This window comes from Mobula birostris, chromosome 25 (genome assembly GCF_030028105.1).
Source record: "Mobula birostris isolate sMobBir1 chromosome 25, sMobBir1.hap1, whole genome shotgun sequence".
NCBI classification, from domain to species: Eukaryota; Metazoa; Chordata; class Chondrichthyes; order Myliobatiformes; family Myliobatidae; genus Mobula; species Mobula birostris.
This window is the reverse complement of record NC_092394.1, coordinates 2,251,945-2,273,546: the sequence shown is the minus strand read 5'-3', so window position 1 is coordinate 2,273,546 and position 21,602 is coordinate 2,251,945. Positions and strand designations below refer to the sequence as shown.

Below are 21,602 nucleotides of genomic sequence, written 5' to 3'. Positions count from 1 at the left end.
AGGAAGCCAGCAGGTCAGTCAGTATCTGTGGAAAGGACTTTCGGGCTTAGATCCTTCATCAGGAGACCTGTCATCTGAAAGGGTCTTGGCACGAAACGTTAACTGTGTTTTCCCATAGATGCTGCCTGGCCTGCTGAGTTCCTCCAGCATTTTGTGTGTTACTCTGGATTTCCAGCATCTGAAGAATCTCTTGTGTCTGTGATACCAATGGCAGAGTTTTATTAAGGATTAACATGTTCTTGTTTGTCTTTCTAGCCTGTATAATTAACTCCAACCCACCCACCTCTCATTACCCCCCAACCCCCTGCCCCTAAACTGTCAGCAGTGATCCAGGCAAACAGTCTTTGCCTCAGGCTGGTCTCGTGGCTGGGTTACACCAGCATTAACGCGCTGGTCCTGAATTGTGGGTTGCAGGTGAGCCGTGCTCTCTTTGACTCAAAGCCTTCAATGCCCATTCATAGCTCTGCCAATTTGGCTGATTTAGATGCACTGAGGGAAAGCAGGAAGATCGTTCGAAGGGTCCCAAAAGGCACATCAGACTACCAGGCTGCCTGGATTCTGGACGATGAGGAAGGTGTGGACAAGGAGGAAGAAAGTGGTGACGAGATGGAAGAGGAAGAGCTGATGGGAGACGCTGTGTCACAGGTAGGTAACTTGTGGGTGCATTACATCCATCATCTGGAATTAGGGAAGACTGGGCAGAACAGTTTCAGGACAGACAGCCCCTCCTGCATTGGAGGGCTCAGTCTGAAACTTCTGGAGTGAGGGCTTTGTGTCTGGGTCTCATTGACTGGCTCCAACCTGGCCTTCGTGAGTACTGCCAATGTTCTCTCTCTTCAGGCCAGCGATGAGAGTGACGATGAAGGAGAGGCTGTGGATGAATGTGAAACCATGACTTTGCCTGAGAGTGTCCGTGATGACAATTACGATGAGAAGATTGACGAAGCTGAGGAGGAGGAGATGCTAGAAAAGTACAAACAAGAACGGATGGATGAAATGTTCCCTGATGAAGTGGACACTCCAAAGGATGTAGCTGCAAGAATCAGGTACTGGCTGCTGGGGGCAGTTGTCTCAATCGTTTAGTGTCTGCTTACCATGGACAAGTGACACCCTGGTGCACACAATCCTGCTTTTAAACAGAGTGGTGGTGGAACTTGTTTGTTTCTTTAGAGCTGGTAACCGGCCCTTCTCACCCAATGAGTCCACACTGCCCAATTATGCCGATGGAACCACTTAACCTACTGACCCTTACAAGTTTGGAATGTGGGAGGAAAGCAGAGCACCCGGAGGAAGCCCCAGTCGCAGAGAGAATATACCAACTCCTTACGGACAGTGGCAGGAATACCTGGGTCACCGGTGCTGCAGTCATGCTATGCTGCCACGCCACCCTCTGGATATAAGTTATAAACCTTTAGATAAAGAAATTGTTCGTCTCCTTTAAAAATCCTGTGACTGTTCAGATTGAGAAAGAAGCCTCTCTATATCCCCTTTAGACTGACTTTCATTCATCTAAACCCTAGTGAGAAAAGACCAATTCCACTTTGTCTCAGGCCAGGCTCTCTACGCAACCGTGTGTAACAGGAACATTTTATTCAAGTTCATTGTCACTCAACCATACACAGGTATGGAGCTAAACAAAACTAGGGCCAAGGTCAAAACACAGTTAGTATAGTTGCACACAGCACATATAATTGCAATCGAGTGCATACGGTCACAAAATATTGCTGGAAATCCAGTGAAAGGGAATGCTGGGGGAACTCAACAAGTCAGGCAGCATCTGTGGCGAGACAAATCAGAGACATGAGATACTGCCAATGCTGGAAAATCAGAGGAACACACAAAATGCTGGAGGAACCCAGCAGGTCAGGGAGGAATAAATAGTGTTTTGGCTGAGACCCTTCCTCAGATCTGTGGAGACAGCAAGACCGTGCTTGTGTAGATACTGACAAATGTTGCTTTGGGTATTCTTTCTCCACAGGTACTACCTAACCTGCTGAGTACTTTCTGCATTCTCTCTTGTCCAGGTTCCACCAACTGCACTGTTTTATATCTCTCAGAATCACCACTGATTTCCCTTGCTCCTCCATTTTTTCATGAGCTGCATCTAAGAAGCTCTTGCCACCCTCTTTCAGTTGGCAATGTCACCTTTTACATTGCCTGGTTGATCATTTGCCACAGGTATACGGAGTTTGCTGTGGTGTGTGGGTCACCATGTGACGTGCAACAAAAAACCTTCACTCATTCAATACATACGCAAATACTATCATTTACAAAGTAAGCAGCATGATAAATAGTGGTTTAAATTGTTTACAGTGTAGTGCAGTGATGGGGGTAATAGATAAGGGTGGGGTGGGGGGGTATCTAGAATGGTTGATTAGATTAACTGCCTGGGGATGGAGCCTTTATTTCACTAGCCCTATGTCGCTTTCCACAAGGGAAAATCTGGTTTGTTGGGTAGGTGGTGTCCGCAATGATTTTTTCCTGTCCCTTTGTTGAATAGTGATGGTAGACTGCAGCTAACGACCTTTTCTGCTGATCTGACTGTTTACTGCAGGAAGGGTAACCCCCTTAAGAGGTTCTAGTGTATGCACTCAAAGGCCACTTCATTAGCTACCACTTGTACCTAGTAAATCGGCTACTGTGTAGTCTTCTGCTGCTGTAGCCCATCTACTTCAAGGTTTGATGTGTTGTGCACTTAGAGATGCTCATCCCCATGCTACTGTTGTAATGTGTGGTTATTTGAGTTACTGTTGCCTTCCTATCAGCTTGAACTCGTCTCTGACCTCTCATTAACAAGGCATTTTCACCCACAGAAATGCCACTCACTGGGTTATTTTTTTTACGCACCATTCTCTGTAAACTCTAGAGACTCCTGCATAGATAAAGCAGTGGCTGATTGGCAGGAGGCAAAGAGTGGAAATAAAGGGAGCCTTTTCTGGTTGGCTGCTAGTGACTAGTGGTGTTCCACAGGGTTCTGTGTTGGGACTGATTCTTTTTACTATCAGATAGAGGAGCAGAATTAAGCCATTTGGCCCATTGACTTTGCTCCACCATTTCATCATGGCTGATCTAATTTTCCTCTCAGCCCAATCTCCTGCCTTTTCCCCGTATCCCTTCATGTCCTGACCGATCAAAAATCTATCAACCTCTGCCTTAAATATACGGAAAGACTTGGCCTCCATAGCTGCCTGTAGTAAAGAATTCCATTGATTCAGCACCCTTTAGCTAAAGAAATTCCTCCTCATCTCCATTCTAAAAGGACGCCCCCCTATTCTGAGGCTGTGTCCTCTGGTCGTAGACTCTCCCACCATAGGCACGTCCTCTCCATACTCGCTCTATCAAGCCTTTCGCCATTCAATAGTTACAAATGAGGTCAGCTCTCATTCTTCTGAATTCCAGTGAATACAGGCCGAGAGCCATCAGACACTCTTCATATGACAAGACGTGCAACCCTGGAATCATTTTTGTTGACCTCATTTGAACCCTCTCCAGTGTCAGCACATCCTTTCTAAGATAAGGGGGACAAACCTACTCACATACCCCAAGTGAGGCCTCACCAGTGCTTTATAAAGTTTCAGCATTACATCCTTGCTTTTATATTCTTGTCCTCTTGAAATGAATGCTAACATTGCATTTGTCTTCCTCACCACAGACTCAATTTGCAAATTCATCTTTAGGGAACCCTGCACAAGGACTCCCAAGTCCCTTTTGTCTCAGTTTTTTGTATTTTCTCTCCATTTAGAATCTTTTCATTCCCACTCTTTGCCTTCTGCAGTTAGCCACTGCTTTATCCATGCTGGAATCTTTCGTGTAATACCATGGGCTTGTAGCTTGTTATCAGCCTCATGGGTGGCACCTTCTCAAAGGCCTCTGAAAATCCAAGCACACATCAGCTGATAATATGACATGTGTTGTATGTTTCAAAGATTTGGATAATGGAATTGATGGCTTTGTTGCAAGAGATCAGCAGTTTCTGAAATACTCAATCCACCCCGTCTGGCACCAACAATCGCTCCATGGTCAAAGTCACTTAGATTACATGACTTCCCTTTTCTGATGTTTGGTCTGAACAGCGACAGAACCGTTTGAACATGTCTGCATGCTTTCATGCATTATTGTTGCTGATTAGATAATGAGCAGGTGTGCCTAATAAAGTGGCCACTTTGAGTGTGCATTCATACCGATAGTCCCAGTGCAGTTTCAGACTGGAGTCTCAGCCATGAGATAATGCCAAGGCCTTGCTTGACCAGCTGGATCTAAAATGTCCCTCTGCACATTTTGGAAGGGAAGGTGTGTGTCTCCAGTTGGAAGGTGGAACATAGCAGTCAACTTTTCCTTGGTTTCTGCACTTCCCTTACTCTGGTGTAGCTATTTTTTGTGTATCCTGATGATTTCCTGCAAACTTCACAGGTTTCAGAAATACAGAGGCCTGAAGAGCTTCCGGGCATCACCGTGGGATCCCAAAGAGAACTTACCCCGGGATTATGCCAGGATATTCCAGTTCCAGAACTTTGCCCGAACGAGGAAGCGAATCTTCAGTGAGCAGACAGAGGAGCAGGAAGGTGCAATGGTAACGTGTCTGTGCAGAGCAGTGCTGAATGGCACAAATATCCTTCGCAGTTTACTGCTTCAGCACCCTGATCTCCACTAAAAACATTCGGGGAATGGGGCATACTGTGTACTGATTGGGTGAGGTGTGTTAATACCGACTCGAAGGAGTTTCAGATGTACCTGTCCCCTGCTGTGGGAATACAGAATATGGAGGCCAACACTGGCCAGTCTTATCTCAGTTATGTTCTCCATGAACTGAAGCATAAACTTCCTAGTCTAATCAATTTTCTAGCAGTAAATTTTATTTTATTTAGAGAGGATCACGGTAGTGTAGCAGTTAGCACAACACTATTACAACTTGGGGTATCGGTTCAGAGTTCAATTCCGGCATCCTCCCTAAGGAAGTTTGAATGTTCCTTCCTGTGTGCTAGTAGCTTTCGTCCAGGTGCTCTGGTTTCTGCTCACAGTCAAAAGATGTACTGGGTAGCAGGTTAATTGGTCATTGTAGATTGTGCTGTGATTAGGCCAAGGTTAAATCGGTGGGCTGCTGGGCGGCCGGCTCGTTGATCCGGAAAGGCCTGTTCTGCACTGCATCTCCAAATAAATAAACAGGCACACCACAGTAACAGGCCCTTCTGGCCCAACAAGCACTCATTACCCAATTACACCCGCACGGCTGATTAGCCTGCTAACCCATACGCCTTTGTGATGTGCGAGGGAACCAGAGAACCCATGTGGGTTTGGGGAGAATGTACAGTCTCCTTTGGTGGGAATTGAAGCCAAGTCACTGGCACTGTAATAGCATTATGCTAACTGCTAATTTACTGCACTACCATGCCACCCTAAAGGATAGCATTGGTCAGGTCTGAAGATCATGGTGGGTTTTGGCAGTGGGAGAGTCATTCCCTGTCCCCGGAAAGACTCCTCATTCCAGGTCGCGGGTGCTGTGACTCCACAGTGTGGGAGATTCTCCCTGCTTACAGAGAAGAGCATAGTGCAACTGCACTTCAGATCTGGTTTGACTGAAGCACTGTGCATTGCAACAAGACTTTCTCCATCTAAACACAAGAGATTCTGCAACTGCTGGTAATCTTCACACGTGCACACACAGACACACGCACGTGCACACAGACACACCACACGCGCAGACAGACACACTACACACACACACACACACACACACTGCACACACACAGACACACTGCGCGCACACACAGACATACTGCACGCACACGCTCGCACACACACACATGCACGTGCGCACACACACACACACACACACAGACTTGCCCACACACACAGTGCACACACAGACATACTGCACGCACGCATGCACACACACAGACACAGAGACTCGCCCACACACACACTGCACACACACAGACACACTGCACGCACACACACATGCACGCGCACACACACACACACACAGACTTGCCCACACACTCTGCGCACGCACACAGACACACTGCACGCACATACAGACACACCACGCACGCGTGCGTGCGCGCGCACACACGTGGAGGAACTCAGTAGGTCAGGCAGCATCTGTGGAGGGGGAAAACAGTCAACTCTTTCATCAGGATGGGTAAGGAAGCAGGCTGAGCAGGATAAAAAGGTGGTGGGGGAATGGGGAAGGAGTACAAGTTAATAGATATTAGCTGTTTATTCCCCTTCAGGGATGCTGCCTGACTTGTTGAACTCCAAATTTTTGCCCTGATGAAGGGTCTCAGCACAAAACATTGGCCATTTATTGCTCTTCATAGATGTTGCTCGACTTACTGCGTTTCCCCAGCATTTTATTACTTGTGTGTTTCAGCCTCATTTCATTAAGTGCAAATGTACCAATTTAATTGCCAATAAGTTGTAACTGGATTCCTGCTCCACTCTGCACTGCAGTCATGCCCTCTCTCTTGGCTTCTTTCCCAGGCTGGGTGGTATGTCACAGTCCACATCCGCAATGTGCCGCTGACCATGATGGAGAGTTTCAAGCCTCAGGCACCTCTTGTCCTATTCACCCTGCTGCCCCATGAGCAGAAGGTACGCTGGCCACTGGGGAGGGGGCAGGAAAGGGTGTGGGGGGTAGAGGGGATAAGGGAATGAGTTGGAGATGGTCAGCAGGACTGGACTTCGTACAGTTTGCTGGTGTTACACAGTGACAGACCCGTCCCCACCGGTACCGTACCCCGGTGTTACGCGGTGACGGACCTGTCCCCACCGGTACCGTACCCCAGTGTTACGCGGTGACGGACCCGTCCGCACCGGTACCGTACCCCGGTGTTACGCGGTGACGGACCTGTCCACACCGGTACCATACCCCAGTGTTACGCACGCGGTGACGGACCCGTCCCCACTGGTACCGCACCCTGGTGTTGTGCAGCACCAGACCCTCGCAGGAAGAACACCAACAGTACCAAAGTCTGTATTGACCTGGGTACCCATATGTGGGTCATTTGCAGCATGAGTGTGTCGTCCCGTGTCACAGCCAGATAGACTTGAGTTGGGGTTTCTGTAGCATGGGCTTTGTGTGTTTGAGGGTAATCTCGTGATGAGGACTGCCTCAGGAATGATGCTGTCTTTTCTAGATGTCCGTTGTCCATTTTTTGCTGAGGAGACATGCGAGCAACAGTGAGCCTGTTAAGTCGAAGGAGATGATGGTTTTCCACTGTGGCTGCAGGCGATTCCGGGCTCCTCCACTCTTCTCCCAGCACACAGCAGGTGGGTACCACCCTCTGTTGCCACCGGATACGTTTGTAATCCAAAGGTTATTCGCAAGGATGAGACACAAGACCTGTTGCTTACGACCATTTTTTAAAATGCTACGAGAATGGAAAATGAAAGAGGAGCTGAGAGAACAAAGGAGAAAATAGTTGAGGATGTCACATACTCAGCTGGCTAACGATCCAGTGTTAACAATTAACCTCTAACGTAGCCAGATTTAAGTGGCTTGATATGTAGAGTGAAAACTAAGAAGCTTCTAGAAGAATACAGAAGTAACTGTCATAATTACTGTAAAATTCACTGAACAATTGCATTTACGTAGATGATTATATAAAATTCTAAACAAGCAAAGGAAAGCTGAGCGGCAAAGAAGATGGTTCTTCTCTGCATCCCAACACCTCTATGGCTGGCGATCCTGAGTGGGTCGAGGGGGGACACTTCCATGCGGGGATTGTCAGGGCACGTTTGATGAGATGAGGGTACCTCTGGCAATGTCAGTATTTAGAGAAATCAACCTAAGTTTGTCCAACTCTGCTTGTAACACCTGCTGCCTAATCCAGGTAGTGTCCTGGTGAAGCTCGTGCGGTGCTGGTTAAAGGAAGGAATGGTGTAGGAGTGGCTGTGCTGCGCCACCCTGCCCTGTGGGATACCTGACGGGTGGCCAGAGTGTTTGGACCAACTTGGGGTGTTTTCTCTGAAGCAGCAGAGGCTGCGGGAAGACCTGATAGAGTAATAGGCAGCACCTATGAAGGGGAATAGACAGTGGACATTTTGGGCTCATACCAGGGGGCAAGCATTTAAGGTGAAAAGAGGTAAGATCAAAGGAGATGTGTGGGGCAAGTTTTTTTTTTACACACAGTGAAGTGCTGCCTGGTGCGTTGGGGGCAAATACAACAGGGGTGTTCAAGAGGCTCAGAGAGAGACAGCTGAATATGAGGAAATGGAGGAATAGGGATATTGTGTGGGCAGAAGAGATCAGTTCAGCATTTGATTTACTAACATAATTACTTCACACGACATTGTGGGCCAAAGGCCTTGCTCCATGTTCATTAACTATGTGAGTATTTCACTGGGTATGTCAGTCAGCACAGCTGATACTCGTGGAATGAGGGTCTCCGAGGACGTGAGGCAGGTCTCTTCACTCACCAACTACTTCTCCTCCGCAGCCAACAAGTTCAAGTGTGAGAGGTTTCTGCGTCCTAATACCACAGTGGTGGGCACGGTGTACTGCCCAATAACGTTTCCTCCAGCGACGGTCTTGATGTTCCGGCAAAGAGCCAACGGTACGTCCTGCTGATTTTCAGCAGGTCTGGACTTGGGGTGGGGCATGTGGGTGTAGGTGGACATGAAGTGCTTATGTGTGAGTAGGGAGCTAGGGGCTGGTGTCTGTACAGTAGAAATGTGTCCATAAGAATTTAGGTAAGGTGTGTGTGTGTATACTGGTAAAGATAGTTGTGTGCGTGTGCATGAACAGTGTTGGGGACGAGCACGTGTGTATAAAGCATCTGGTGTCCATGTGTCACTGTGGCTGGCGTTGCCTGTCAGTACACGTGCTCTGCCTGTGCCTGGGACTTCAGTGGGTCCAGACTCGGTGATACTGCAGTGAAGTTGCGCTGCAGGGGTGCCCAGGCCTGCTGCTTGCTGAGTAATTTTTTTAATTTAAAGATATAGGATGGTTAATGGGTCCTTCTGGCACAGTAAGCCCATGCTGCCCTTTTACACCCGTATCACCAATTAACCTACTAACCAGTACATCTTTGGAATGTGGGAGGAAACCAGAGCACCCAGAGGAAACCCACACGGTCACGGGGAGAACTGGGTCATTGGCATTGGAAAATGTTACACTAACCATTATGCAGCCATGCCTCAAATTATCATGGCTGATGGCTCACTGCTGGTGTGACCAGGTCCCAGGATGTTAACAGCTGACTTGTGAGTTTATGGAAACCTAATTCTGTGACTCCCCAGTGGATGACGGCAGTTGTCTGCGATGCCCCGTGCTCTGGAGCTGCTACCCATGAGTGAATGTGAAGTAGAGGCGTTGCGATAGGTGTGAGTGGTTCAGTGCAGGGAAGGTGGGTTTCACAGTGACCTGTTCCCATCACTTACAGCCTGTTACACCTTGCACTTGCCCAGGTATGCAGGACCTGATAGCCACGGGCTCTGTGCTAAAAGTTGACCCTGACCGAGTGATTGTGAAGCGAATCACCCTGAGTGGACACCCTTTCAAGATCATGAGCAAGACCTCGGTGGTTCGATACATGTTCTTCAACCGTGGTGAGTGGAGGGAGGGACTTGACTTTGGAGGTGGTGGGGAAAGGGGATGAGAGTGGGGTGGCAGTAATCATATTAGAATGTGAGTTAACAGCTGACATTTCATGACAAGTGTCTGAATATTACATGTCAAGGGCCCTTCATTTGAGTGTGTGATGTGTCACTGCAGAGGGAGTTTCACTCTGTGTCTGACCCTTTTTTTTTAAACAAATTCTTTATTATAAATGTCGGTGCTATACAATATGTAAAAAACCAGTGACTAACACATTTACTACACTACAAACAGACCCAATACATGTTAAACCAATATATTACCATCCTCATCAATGATGGCATTTACACCCCGCGGAGCCCAACAGTCCCAGAACACCTCTACGGTCGCCGTGGACTGTGCGTATTCCTTTTCAATGTTCACCCGGGCACGAACATACCCCCTAAACATAGCCAGGCAGTCCGCCCGGGGAGAACCTCCTGCCACCCTTTTCCAGGAGCCACGGATGGCAATTTTCGCCAGCCCTAGGAGCAAGTTGACAAGGACATCCTCATCCCTCTGTGCCCCCCTCCTTACTGGATGACCATATATGAATAGGGTGGGACTGAAATGCAACCAGAAGGCGAGAAGCAGCCCACCAACTACGCCAAAAGGGGCTGCAGCCTCACACTCTCTACGTACATATGGTACACGGTCTCCTCCAGCCCGCAGAAGTGACACGTGGCTGGGAGATCCGTGTACAGACTAAAGAACTTATTGCAGGGCACTGCTTTATGCAGCACCCTCATGCCGAGATCCCCCAGGTGCATGGGAAGGACTCCCTTGTAAAGGGACTTCTATTGGGGACCCCCCTCACCTCCAGGTGGAAAGACCGACCGCCATGGCGTGTCGGGACGGTGGACAAAGGCTAGGAAGTAGAGGGTGTGGAGCAGCAGCCCATAAAGGTACCTCCTGCCTGCATCCCTGAATGGGATTGTGGGTGTCGATGAAAGACGGTTCAAGTTGTGTGGATTCGTCTCTCGGGTAAGGCTGCGGTGCCTGGGCCTGACAAGCAGCTCAGCCTGAGTCGATCCACACACCCGAGCCGCACCGACAGCCGTTGAGACAGTGCAAGGGTCGGCCAGGACCCCGCCCTCTGCCAGAGGAGGGGATTCCCGGCCTCAGGCAACCATGTTTCACACTCTCAGTAGGTCCTGATAAAAGCCGGACAGCCTCTGCAAGGCGGCAGGGCTGACGCCCGCCGGTGGTAGCTGCATATCTTCGTGAAGGCAGCAGCCCCTCTGGAGGAAGGAAGTCGCCAACACGTGCCACCTGGGAGGGTGCTTGGCGTACAGGAATCTCTGCAGAGTCCTGAGGCGGAGAGCCGCCAGTCGTGTGCGTATGCACACCAGTGACTGTCCGCCCTCTCCTACTGGGAGACTCAGAACCGCTGCAGAGACCCAGTGTTTCCTGTTTCCCCAGAAGTCCACTAGCTTCCTCTGCATTCTCGCGACAAAAGGGGCAGGGGGGGCCAAGGTGACCATCCGGTACCACAACATGGAGGCCACCAGCTGGTTTATGACCACCACCCTGCCTCGATAGGAAAGCACCCTGAGAAGGCCTGACCAGCGCCCTAGCCGGGCCATGACCTTTGTCTCCAGGTCCTGCCAGTTCGCCAGCCAGGTCTCCCCAGAAGGACTCAGGTATGTCTCCCAGATAGAGAAGGCGTCTGGTGCTCCACTCAAAAGCTCTCATCTCCTCCGGCAGGGAGTCCACCTGCCACTGGCCTACTAAGAATCCGGAACATTTCGCCCAGTTGATCCTCGCAGAGGATGCCGCTGAGAAAACATCTTGGCACTCGCGCATCCTCCGCAGGTCACAGGGGTCTGTCATCATGAGGGGTACGTCATCGGCGTAGGCCGAGAGGACGACCTCCATGTCCGGTTCGCGCAGAACCAGACCTGTCAGCCTTCGCCGAAGAAGGCTGAGGAATGGCTCAACACAGATCGCATACAGTTGACCGGACATGAGGCACCCTTGACGCACTCCTCTTCGGAAGGGAATAGGTCATGTCAATGATCCGTTAATCTTAAATAGGCGCTCTGCGGCAGAGTACAGGAGCCGAACTCGGGCCACAAAGTGTGGTCCGAGCCCAAAAGCCTGCAGGGTGCCCACCAGGAAACTGTGGTCCACCCGGTCAAACGCCTTCTGGTCAAGAGAAAGAAACGCTGCCGGGGTCCCAGTCTCCTGGAGTAGGTGGATCAGGTCCCGTACTAGGTGGACATTGTCCTGGATGGAGCGGCTCGGGACTGTAAGATACCGAACCCAGACGGTTGGCCATTGCCCGGGCGAAGATCTTGTAGTCCGCGCACAAGAGGGAGACCGGCCGCCAGTTCTTTAGCAGGCGGAGGTCTCCCTTCTTGGGCAGTAGGACCACAACAGCTCTTCGCCATGAGAGGGGCATTTCTCCGGTGGCTAGGCTCTCCCCTAGGACAAGGCTGTAATCATCCCCCAGGACATCCCAAAAAGCCTCATAAAACTCAACACTCAGTCCATCCAAGCCAGGGGACTTGCCCCTCCGGAGTTGCCGAAGGGCAGTGGACAGCTCCTCCTGAGTCAGGGGGACGTCCAGATGCACTGCGTCCTCTGGGCTGACCTTAGGCAAATCCTTCCAGACTTCATTACACGCCTCTGCATTTGACGGTTCAGGCGAGAATAAGGACCGATAGAATAAACGGACTTCGTTGTTAATTCCATCAGGGTCCGTGATGGAGGAGCCATCGGCAGCCAGCAGCTCCACTAGCTGCTTTTGAACTCCGCGCCACCTCTCCAACGAGTAGGAGAAGGGTGAGCCACGGTCCAAATCCTGCAGCATTTGGATCCGTGACCTCACATACGCACCTCGGGACTGCTGAAGCTGCAGGTTCCTTAGTGCGTCCTTCTTCTCCTGGTATTCCTGCCGCAGCTGCTGGTCTCCAGCGGTCGGACTGAGGTGGGCCTCCAGGTCAAGCAACGCTCTCTCAAGCCGCTCAACCTCAGAGCCCCGCCTCTTTGTCGACCCCCTAGTGTACTCCCGACATAAAAACCGGATGTGGGCTCTGCCCACATCCCACCATAGCCGTAGGGAGCAGAACTCTCTCCGCCTCTCCTTCCAGGAGACCCAGAACGCTCGGAACGAACCCGGAATCGGCTGTCATCCAGCAGCCGGTTGTTAAAATGCCAATACCCGGATCCCACCCGAGGGTGTAGTGGAATAAATTCCATCCACACAAGGTGGTGGTCCAAGCACGACAATGGCCACATGGAGGACGCCGACACGCGGGAGACGTAGGCCCGAGAGATGTACATGCGGTCTATCCTGGAATCTCCTTCTCAAGAAGGCGCTAGAGTTGGGGTGAAGATTCCGCCAGCTGTCCACCAAGTCAAAGGAGCCAACTAGCTCCTTTAACTTTTTTGCTGATGCTGGGTCGCGTTGGAGGCCCGAGCGGTCCTCCGCCTCGAGGGTACAATTGAAATCTCCTCCAAGGATGACGCAATCCCCAGGATCGATGGAGCTCAGCAAGGTGGACAGACAGCTGACAGAATAGGCGCGTCTGCATCACACCGCGCCTGGGAGCATACACATTGATAAAATGCAATGGTACGCCATCCAGGCACACAACCAGGTGGAGCAGACGGCCGGGCACAACGTCTTGTACCCTTTCAATTACTGGCTGGAAGGTCGGGGCCAACAGGATCGCCACCCCTCTAGAAATGGAGCTGAGGTGGCTCATGTAGACCCCGCCCCGCCACTCCAGGAGCCAAGCAGACTCGTCCCCAGGGATGGTATGAGTTTCCTGCAGGAAACTCACCGTATACCGCCCATCCCTGAGGACTGAGAAATTGTTATGCCTGCGAAGAGGACCCCTGCTGCCGCTTACATTGAGACTAGCTATAGTAAGCTTCATGTCGGGAGTACACTAGGCCTCAGCAGTTGTGCCCATTCCGGTGAGAGCGGAGGCGCCCTCCACCACACTGTCCCGAAAGAAAGCAAGGATACTTTTTGCCTTCCGGGCTTGAGCGGTACCAACGCCACCCTGTGACCCACCATCCCCCGTTGGAGCGAGGCTGCTTCTCCCTCTGATGTCCCTTACTAGGTCATCTAGGAAAGATTTTAGTTGCCATCTGTCGTTCCCCAACACCACATTCCTCTTTCCCTTTCCCTTACATCTGAGGATGACTCGCAGGGACTTCACCAACCTCAGCATGCTGGGCCAGCGAAGCGAGGCTAGTTGAGGCCGGTGCTTGGCACCCTCAGAGGTGAGAATGAAATGCTTAATTTCCTCTACAGGTATCAATGGGGATTTCTCAGGAGGGGTGAGGATATCCATTGTTTCACTATCGAAGGAGTCCCCCTCCAACCCGTCACTGTAGACAGAATCCCCATCGTCCTCCCCGCATATTCCAATAGATGGCTGCGCTTGTGACCCACACCGCGCAGTGGGCACCTCGCTCTTACCTGCCCGCTCCACCGTCGCATCAGTCTCATCCACATTTGCGACAGTGGAGGGGCAATCCCCAGGGACTCCCTGCGAGCCATTTATTGCTGGGGTCGACGTGCATAGAATATCGTCCTCCCCGGGGGCAGGTATAAAGGGGAACCTGGCACCTTTGGTCCAAGGGATTCACGAGCAGCCTGGTGCTGAGAATGAGAGAGCTTTGTCTCATCTCCTCTTACACTATTCGGTTCACTTGCCTCCAGGGAGGCGCTGGCTAGTAAGTCCTGGGTGGAGGCCTCCAGGGCTGTCTCATATGTGCAAACAGGGCTATCACAAGCTTTTTGCACAACCACACCAGCTACCCCAGGACTGGTGGCTACATCTGGGGACTCAGGTTTGGAACTAACATCCGCCCGGATTCCTACCCCTTCCTGGGACTCCCCCGCATCTACATCCCCTGCCCTCTTGCGGGAACGTTCCCTTCTCCTCTTCACGCCGGAGGAGCACACAGGTGCAGGCTTCACCGATGGGGCGGTGCTCTCTGTTTCCATCACCCCGTCTGCTTGCGCACCTCCCTGAGCCCCACGCTCCACTTCAGGGCAAATGGGCATGAGCTCTGCGGCCTCAGAGGCCGACTTCTTAGGGTGTTTGGATTTCTTCTTTGCCTTCTTACTCCGCACAGACTCCACCCCATCCCCCACCTGAACCACAGGGAGAGGAGCAGGGACCAACCCAACCGTAGGAGTAGGGACAGGGGTAGGGGCAGGGTGAGGAGCCGGGGCGGGGGCAGGGTCAGTTGCAGGCGCAGGTGCACGCGCAGGAGTAGGATCAGGGGCAGAGGTAGCTGGGGCACTGGTGCCTGAAGTGGGCTCCCTCGGGTTCCGGCCGGCAGGACAGTCCCTCCGAAAGTGCCCCACCTCCCTGCACGCATGGCACCGTGGGCGCTCGGAGCTCCAGTACAGCTGATAATCTACTCCCTCGTGCCGGACAGTAAACCGGCCCTCAACATCGTCCTCCTTTTCCAGCTGCACGAATACCTGACGCCGGAAAGAGATTACGGTGCGGAGGGTGCGTCTCTTAAATTTGTGTCGGATGGCAGTGATCTCCGACCTTACTTGCCCTAAACGGGCCAGTGGGAGAAGCAGGTCCTCATTCGGAATGAAAGGCTTAACATGCCCAAGCACGATACGTTGCGTGGGGGCCGTCACCAGCTGCATCGGTAAAAAGATGTTGTCTACCGTGACTCCCCTGCTTAGGGCCCGGTGCACTAGCTCTTCATTCGCCAGATAGAACACCGCCTTTCCGAACTCCTTTTCGGTGGCCAAAATGCCGCCTTTCCCCACAAGGCCCTCCATGGCCTCCACACACTTTTCTAGTGTCATTCCCGGGCGCAAAATACATTGCACCCCGCGTTCCACCTTCACGGACCGAAACAGGGCGTTGTCCGAGGCCGGGGAGGCAGCCGACCTTGTGTAACTCCCCGAAGGCCCGCGACTCCCTGGAGACCGGTCCGGCATGCTGGCGCTGTTTCCAGTCCGCGAATTTTACAGCGGTGTCGATTAGAAGTCCTGGAGCGAATGGAGTAACTAGCCGGGAAAGTTTGCAGTCGACAGTTCCTCACTGGCTCGGCGCCAGGAAAGGCTCCGTCGGACTTGCAGAAACCCAGGCCGGGAGAGGTCGAAACGTCCTTTCAGATGCTCCGGCTCTGACACCGGACGAAAATCAGGGAGATAAAGGAGGAGGAACGTTGCCCCGATGTCAATGGGGGGAACGACGGCGTTTGCCTCGGGTTTTGGAGCGAACCGGCTTCCTGGCGAGTTGCCAGCGGCCGCAGCTGGGAGCTACGCAGTTAGCAGCCGCCAACAAACCCAGCCCAAACCGGCAGTAAAACTCCACACCGAGCTTCCAACCAGCGCCGTCACTCACTCAGTTGTCCAAGAGACTTTTAGTGCCACCTCCAAAGTATTCCACGAACTTTATCCAGTAGTTTTGCCTCGATTTCTCCCAGCTCAGTCAGCACAGCTCCTCTCTGTGTCTGACCCCGGGAGTGTGTGATGGGACAGTGAGGAGGGATCTTCACTCTGTGTCAGACCCCGGGAGTGTGTGATGGGACGGTGTGGAGGGAGCTTCACTCTGTGTCTGACCCCGGGAGTGTGTGATGGGACGGTGTGGAGGGAGTTTCACTCTGTGTCTGACCCCGGGAGTGTGTGATGGGACGGTGTGGAGGGAGTTTCACTCTGTGTCTGACCCCGGGAGTGTGTGATGGGACGGTGTGGAGGGAGCTTCACTCTGTGTCTGACCCCGGGAGTGTGTGATGGGACGGTGTGGAGGGAGCTTCACTCTGTGTCTGACCCCGGGAGTGTGTGATGGGACGGTGTGGAGGGAGCTTCACTCTGTGTCTGACCCCGGGAGTGTGTGATGGGACGGTGTGGAGGGAGTTTCACTCTGTCTGACCCCGGGAGTGTGTGATGGGACGGTGTGGAGGGAGTTTCACTCTGTGTCTGACCCCGGGAGTGTGTGATGGGACGGTGTGGAGGGAGCTTCACTCTGTATCTGACCCCGGGAGTGTGTGATGGGACGGTGTGGAGGGAGTTTCACTCTGTGTCTGACCCCGGGAGTGTGTGATGGGACGGTGTGGAGGGAGTTTCACTCTGTCTGACCCCGGGAGTGTGTGATGGGACGGTGTGGAGGGAGTTTCACTCTGTGTCTGACCCCGGGAGTGTGTGATGGGACGGTGTGGAGGGAGCTTCACTCTGTGTCTGACCCCGGGAGTGTGTGATGGGACGGTGTGGAGGGAGTTTCACTCTGTCTGACCCTCTTTTTTTTCTTGGTCAATTTTATTGAATGTAGTTTGTGCAGGAGTCCTGACCATCCATCACCTCTTCATTGTGATTGAGGTGAAGGTAACCGAGTTTGCAGTTCACTTTTCATGAGCTGAGTGTTGCATATTGTTCCTCTGAAGATGTTCCTGAGGTGCCTCGGGTATCTCAGGAGCTCGGAAGCTGTGGTGATCCCTCTGTTGTTCTCAGTAGTTACCCAGGTTTCCCCTTTAGCTCAATGTGTTCCCAAGGAGCTGTTCAAAACCGACAGCCCAGTGATTTTGTCCAACTGGTGTTGCCACTGCTGTTGGAGGCTGTGACTAGGTAAGGTGAGTGTGGAGGGAGATTTCCTTTCTGCTACCCAAAGTTGAAAGTAAATTTATTATCATAGTACATGTGTGTCACCCTAAGATACAGGAAGTACAGTAAAATAAAGGAGTACAATAGAATCTGTGCGAAGCTGTACATAAACGTAGACTGACAAGCAATGTGCAAAAGCAGACACAATGCAATTAATAAAAATAATGAGAACACAAGTTGTAGATTCCTTGAAAGTGAGTCTGTATGTTGTGGAATCAGTTCAGTGTTGTGAGTGAAGTTGTCCACACTGATTTCCGAGCCTGATGGTTGTAGGGTAATGACTGTTTCTGGACCCGAGGCTCCTGTACCTCCTGCCCAATACTAGTACTAAGACGATTCAGGATTGTTTAATGTCATTTCCAGTACACAAGTGTAAAGGAGAACGGAATAGTTGTTACCATACAACAAGATAAAGAACCTAATAATAATAAAATCACAATAAATATAGGTTATATACACTGTTTATACGTCCATAAAGTGATACCAGGCACAGGAGTGTCTGTACACAAGGTGCCTCTGACAGGAAATGAAAAAGTAGTGGTGGTTGGGGGTGTGGAGAGGTGGGTTCATGGGTGGAGGTATTGATCAGCCTTGCTGCTTGGAGAAAGTAACTGTTTTGAGTCTGGTGGATGCTACGTAGCCACCTCAAAGATGCGAGTGGGACAAAAAAATCCCTGAGCAGGATGGGTGGAATCCTTCATGATGTTACTGACCCTTTTCTGGCACCTTTCTCTCTTCACATCCTTCACGGTGGATAGGCTGCATTGCATAGTTCTGACTCCTCGCTGGACAGCCTTCCTGCGTGCTGCACTGCAGCTTCCATGCCAGGCAGTGACGCAGCGTAGTAGGATGCTCTGCACTGCACATCTGTAGGAGGAGAGCATTGGTTGGGTGGTGGGGATCCTTGATAACGGAGGGTTTGATAGAGGCATTGATGCCCTGGGTAAGGACACAATTCTGCTGTTTTTCTTTCAGATGATGTTCTGTGGTTCAAACCAGTGGAGCTCCGTACAAAGTGGGGTCGCAAAGGCCACATCAAGGAGCCTTTAGGTAAGCAGAGCTCAGTGAGACGTGGTAGGACAGTGCTGTGGCATGATGCTCTATGGAGTCTCATTACTACAGCACCAAGGTGACTTTTCCCCTGCAGCTTTTCACGAGTGGAGCATCAAAGAGCCCAGGCAAAGCTGGGCATTGAGGGGAAATGGGGATCAGACCTCACCCAGAGGAAGATGGGGGTGGGTGTTGGAGGTCACTCACCTAGCCCCAGGACATCACACAGGAGTCCCTTGGGGCAGGGTCCTGAGGTCAACCTCCTTCAGGTGCTTCAGCAGTGATCTTCCGTCCATCAGAAGCTCGGTGGAGATGAAGAAAGAAAGGTTGAGTTTATTTGTCACTTCGAAGTTCGTACAGATGGTTGAGGCAACAGGTTAGGGGGCAGGTGAGTAGAGTTAGGGGACAGGTTAGGGTTTTTGGATAGTGATTTGGGGATTTAAGGACCCTGCAGAGACCACATCTGGAGTTGTGTGGACAGCTGTGATCTCCTCACCTGAGCTTGGATGCTCTCACCACAGAGTTCAATGGACTGATTTCTGGGATGGCAGGACTGGAGGGTAGAACGAGTCAATCTCGGAGGGTCTGTTGTAATCTAGAAGCAACAATACTCAGTTTTGCACCTCACATTTACTGTATTCACTAAAACACAAAATACTGGAGGAGCTCAGCAGGTCAGACAACCTCTATGGAAATAAACAGTCAGCATTGGGCCGAGACCCTTCTCCATAGATGCTGCCAGACACCTGCAGAGTTCCTCCTGCATTTTGTGTGTGTTAGTCTGCATAATCTCTTTTGTTATACAACATTAACTGCTTTTAACTTTTTTTTCTTGATTTGATAAGTCTGGACTTTATCTGATCCTAGGTACACCTTATGATTGCTGATGAACCTTTAACAGTTACTGTTAGCATTTACCATTTAACTGGGTCATAACTTAAATGTGCTGTTGACACTATGGCCTTCCCAATGTTCTACCTTTCCCTTCCTCAACAGTTTTACCCCACAGTCAGAATCAGGTTTAACAACACTAGCATATGTCATGAAATTTTTGTTATGCAGCAGCTGTACATTGCAGAGCATAATTTTAAAAACAAAAAATATGAAAAATAAAATAAATAGTGAGGTCATCTTCATAGGTTCATTGTCCATTCAGAAATGTGAAGGTGTTCCTGAGTTGTTGAGTGTGTGCCTCTAGGGTCCTGTACCTCATCCTGGATAGCAATAAGAAGAGGCCTGTCCTGGTGATGGGGGTTCTTCATGACAGGTGCCACTTCTTTGAGGCGTCTCCTTTTGAAGTGCCCTGGATGTTGAGACAAGCAGCCATGATGGTGCTGGCTGAGTTCAGAACTTTCTACCCCTTCTTCCTATCCTGTGCAGTCGCCCCTCTATACCAGACAGTGGTACAACGTCAGGAATAGGAAGAAGATGTATTATTGTAAAAAGGGTGAAGGAATGTGGGGAAAGGTTGGATCAGGGTACAGAAGTAGTGGTGTTAAATGGTGGAACAGAACTGAAGTTTTAACGAGTCTCTTGCTACTTCTGTCTGTGTCTGTCTGAGAAGTTGTTCTGATCTATGCTCCAGTCTGACATGGCGCCTCTCTCTTGTCTGCAGGGACTCATGGACACATGAAATGCTTGTTTGATGGCCAGCTCAAATCCCAGGACACTGTGCTGATGAACTTGTACAAGAGGGTTTTCCCACGTTGGGCATATGACCCCCACGTTCCCGATCCCGTGCCGTGGGAAAAGTCTGAGGATGGCGTCAGTGTGCAGGAGGTGCCAATGGACTAGAGTAAGCAGCAGGAGTTTGGAGTTGCTGCCTTCTTATTAAAATGTTTCCGTTCAACATCCTTTGAATTGTGAAGTGTGTCAGTGCCCGCATCTGAGAGCACTACAGTACTGTGGACCGCCACAGGGAGACACCAGAGTGCTGTCAGAAAGTTGCCACATAATATTGGGAACAAACAGTATTGGATACTCTCCACTGTTTCCATCCCGTACACTCCCTGGCTTTTACTGCCCCGAAGTCCGTGCTTCACCTGCCATCATTCTGGGCAGGAGGAGCATGCGATGTTGGGAACATCTCCCTCGCCTGCTGCTGTTTGTGGCTAGTGGCTATCATAGATCATAGAACAATACAGCAGAGTACAGGCCCTTCGTTCTATGATGTTGTACTGACCTTTTAACCTACTCTAAGATCTATCTAACGTTGCCCTCCCACATTGTCCTGTATTTTTCTATCACCCATGTGCCTTAGAGTCTCTTAAATGTCCCTAAAGTATGTTTCTCAGCTACCATCCCTGGCTGGGTGTTCCATGCACCCACCAGTCTCTGTGTTAATAAAAAAAAAAATTAAAAGGTAAAAAAACTACCTTTGACATTCACCCTGCCTAGACTTTCCTCAAATCATCTTCAAAATTATGCCTCCTTTGTATTCACCATTTCTGCTCTAGGGAAATGGCTGTGCACTTGATCGATGCCTCTTATCATCTTGTAGAATTCTAACAAGTCATCCTCCTTCACTCCAAAGAGATAAGCCCTAGCTCGCTCTACCTATCCTCATAAGGCACGCTCTCTAGTCCAGTCAACATCTTGGTAAATCTCTGCACCCTCTCCAAAACTTCCACATCTTTCCTATAATGAGGGGGCCTAATCCTATCCACTCAGTCTGTGCCCCTTATTGTCTTGTACACCTCTATCAAGATGCCTGTGAGCTGGGAACCGTGGTGACACTGGTGTGGGGGTTGGAGTATCAGTGGGGAGTGTATCGGGTGACACCGAGCTTGCAAGGAGACTTCCTCTGCGTCAAGCGAACAGAACAGCGTCATCTGTTCAATGGGTTTGTTGGGTCGGAGATCGGAGATGGTTTCCCCTCCCCCCCACCTCTCTCTCCTCAGTGAAGTCTGTCGCTCCCTTACGAGGTTTCCTGTGGCGGCATCTGGGAAGGGGGTGGGAGGACAAACTGCACCTCACCCTCAGCAGAGTGCTGTGTGGTTGGCCTGAAGTCGCTCCAACCGAGGTGAAGACTTGTTCAAGGATGGAAAACGTGCCCAGTCTCTGGCCCACACGCCCCTGTTCCCAACCTCTGACCCCCCTCCCCCCATTCACACTATCTCTGTGCTTCCCACCGCCACAAGCCCCCTGTGGTTCTGAGGGGGAAGTTTGGGTCGGTTCAGTACATGGATGGGAGGGGCACGGAGCACTCTGGTCAAGGTGCATGTCGGTGAGATTAGGCAAAATAACAGTTCTGCACGGACTGCGGGGGCTAAAGGATGTTTCTGTTCATTTATTACCAACACATGTTTACCATATACAACCTTGAAATTCGTCTTCTTGCACACAAAACAAAGAATCACATTAGAATTCACAAAAAAA

At 50.9% G+C, this 21,602-nt stretch overlaps 1 protein-coding gene across 1 annotated transcript in view; it reads left to right on the top strand.

Annotated features, from left to right (window-relative positions):
- The window catches only part of tsr1 (TSR1 ribosome maturation factor), a 31,902-nt gene extending 11,824 nt beyond the window's left edge, over positions 1-20,078 (top strand). Inside the window, exons 7-15 of the mRNA XM_072243569.1 lie at positions 485-645; positions 841-1,046; positions 4,411-4,570; positions 6,481-6,591; positions 7,137-7,269; positions 8,439-8,555; positions 9,409-9,549; positions 18,150-18,224; positions 19,840-20,078. Coding sequence (XP_072099670.1) covers positions 485-645; positions 841-1,046; positions 4,411-4,570; positions 6,481-6,591; positions 7,137-7,269; positions 8,439-8,555; positions 9,409-9,549; positions 18,150-18,224; positions 19,840-20,018 — 1,283 coding nt within the window. The 3' untranslated portion in view covers positions 20,019-20,078. The remainder of the gene's footprint in view (positions 1-484; positions 646-840; positions 1,047-4,410; positions 4,571-6,480; positions 6,592-7,136; positions 7,270-8,438; positions 8,556-9,408; positions 9,550-18,149; positions 18,225-19,839) is intronic.
- The last annotated feature ends 1,524 nt before the right edge of the window (positions 20,079-21,602 follow it).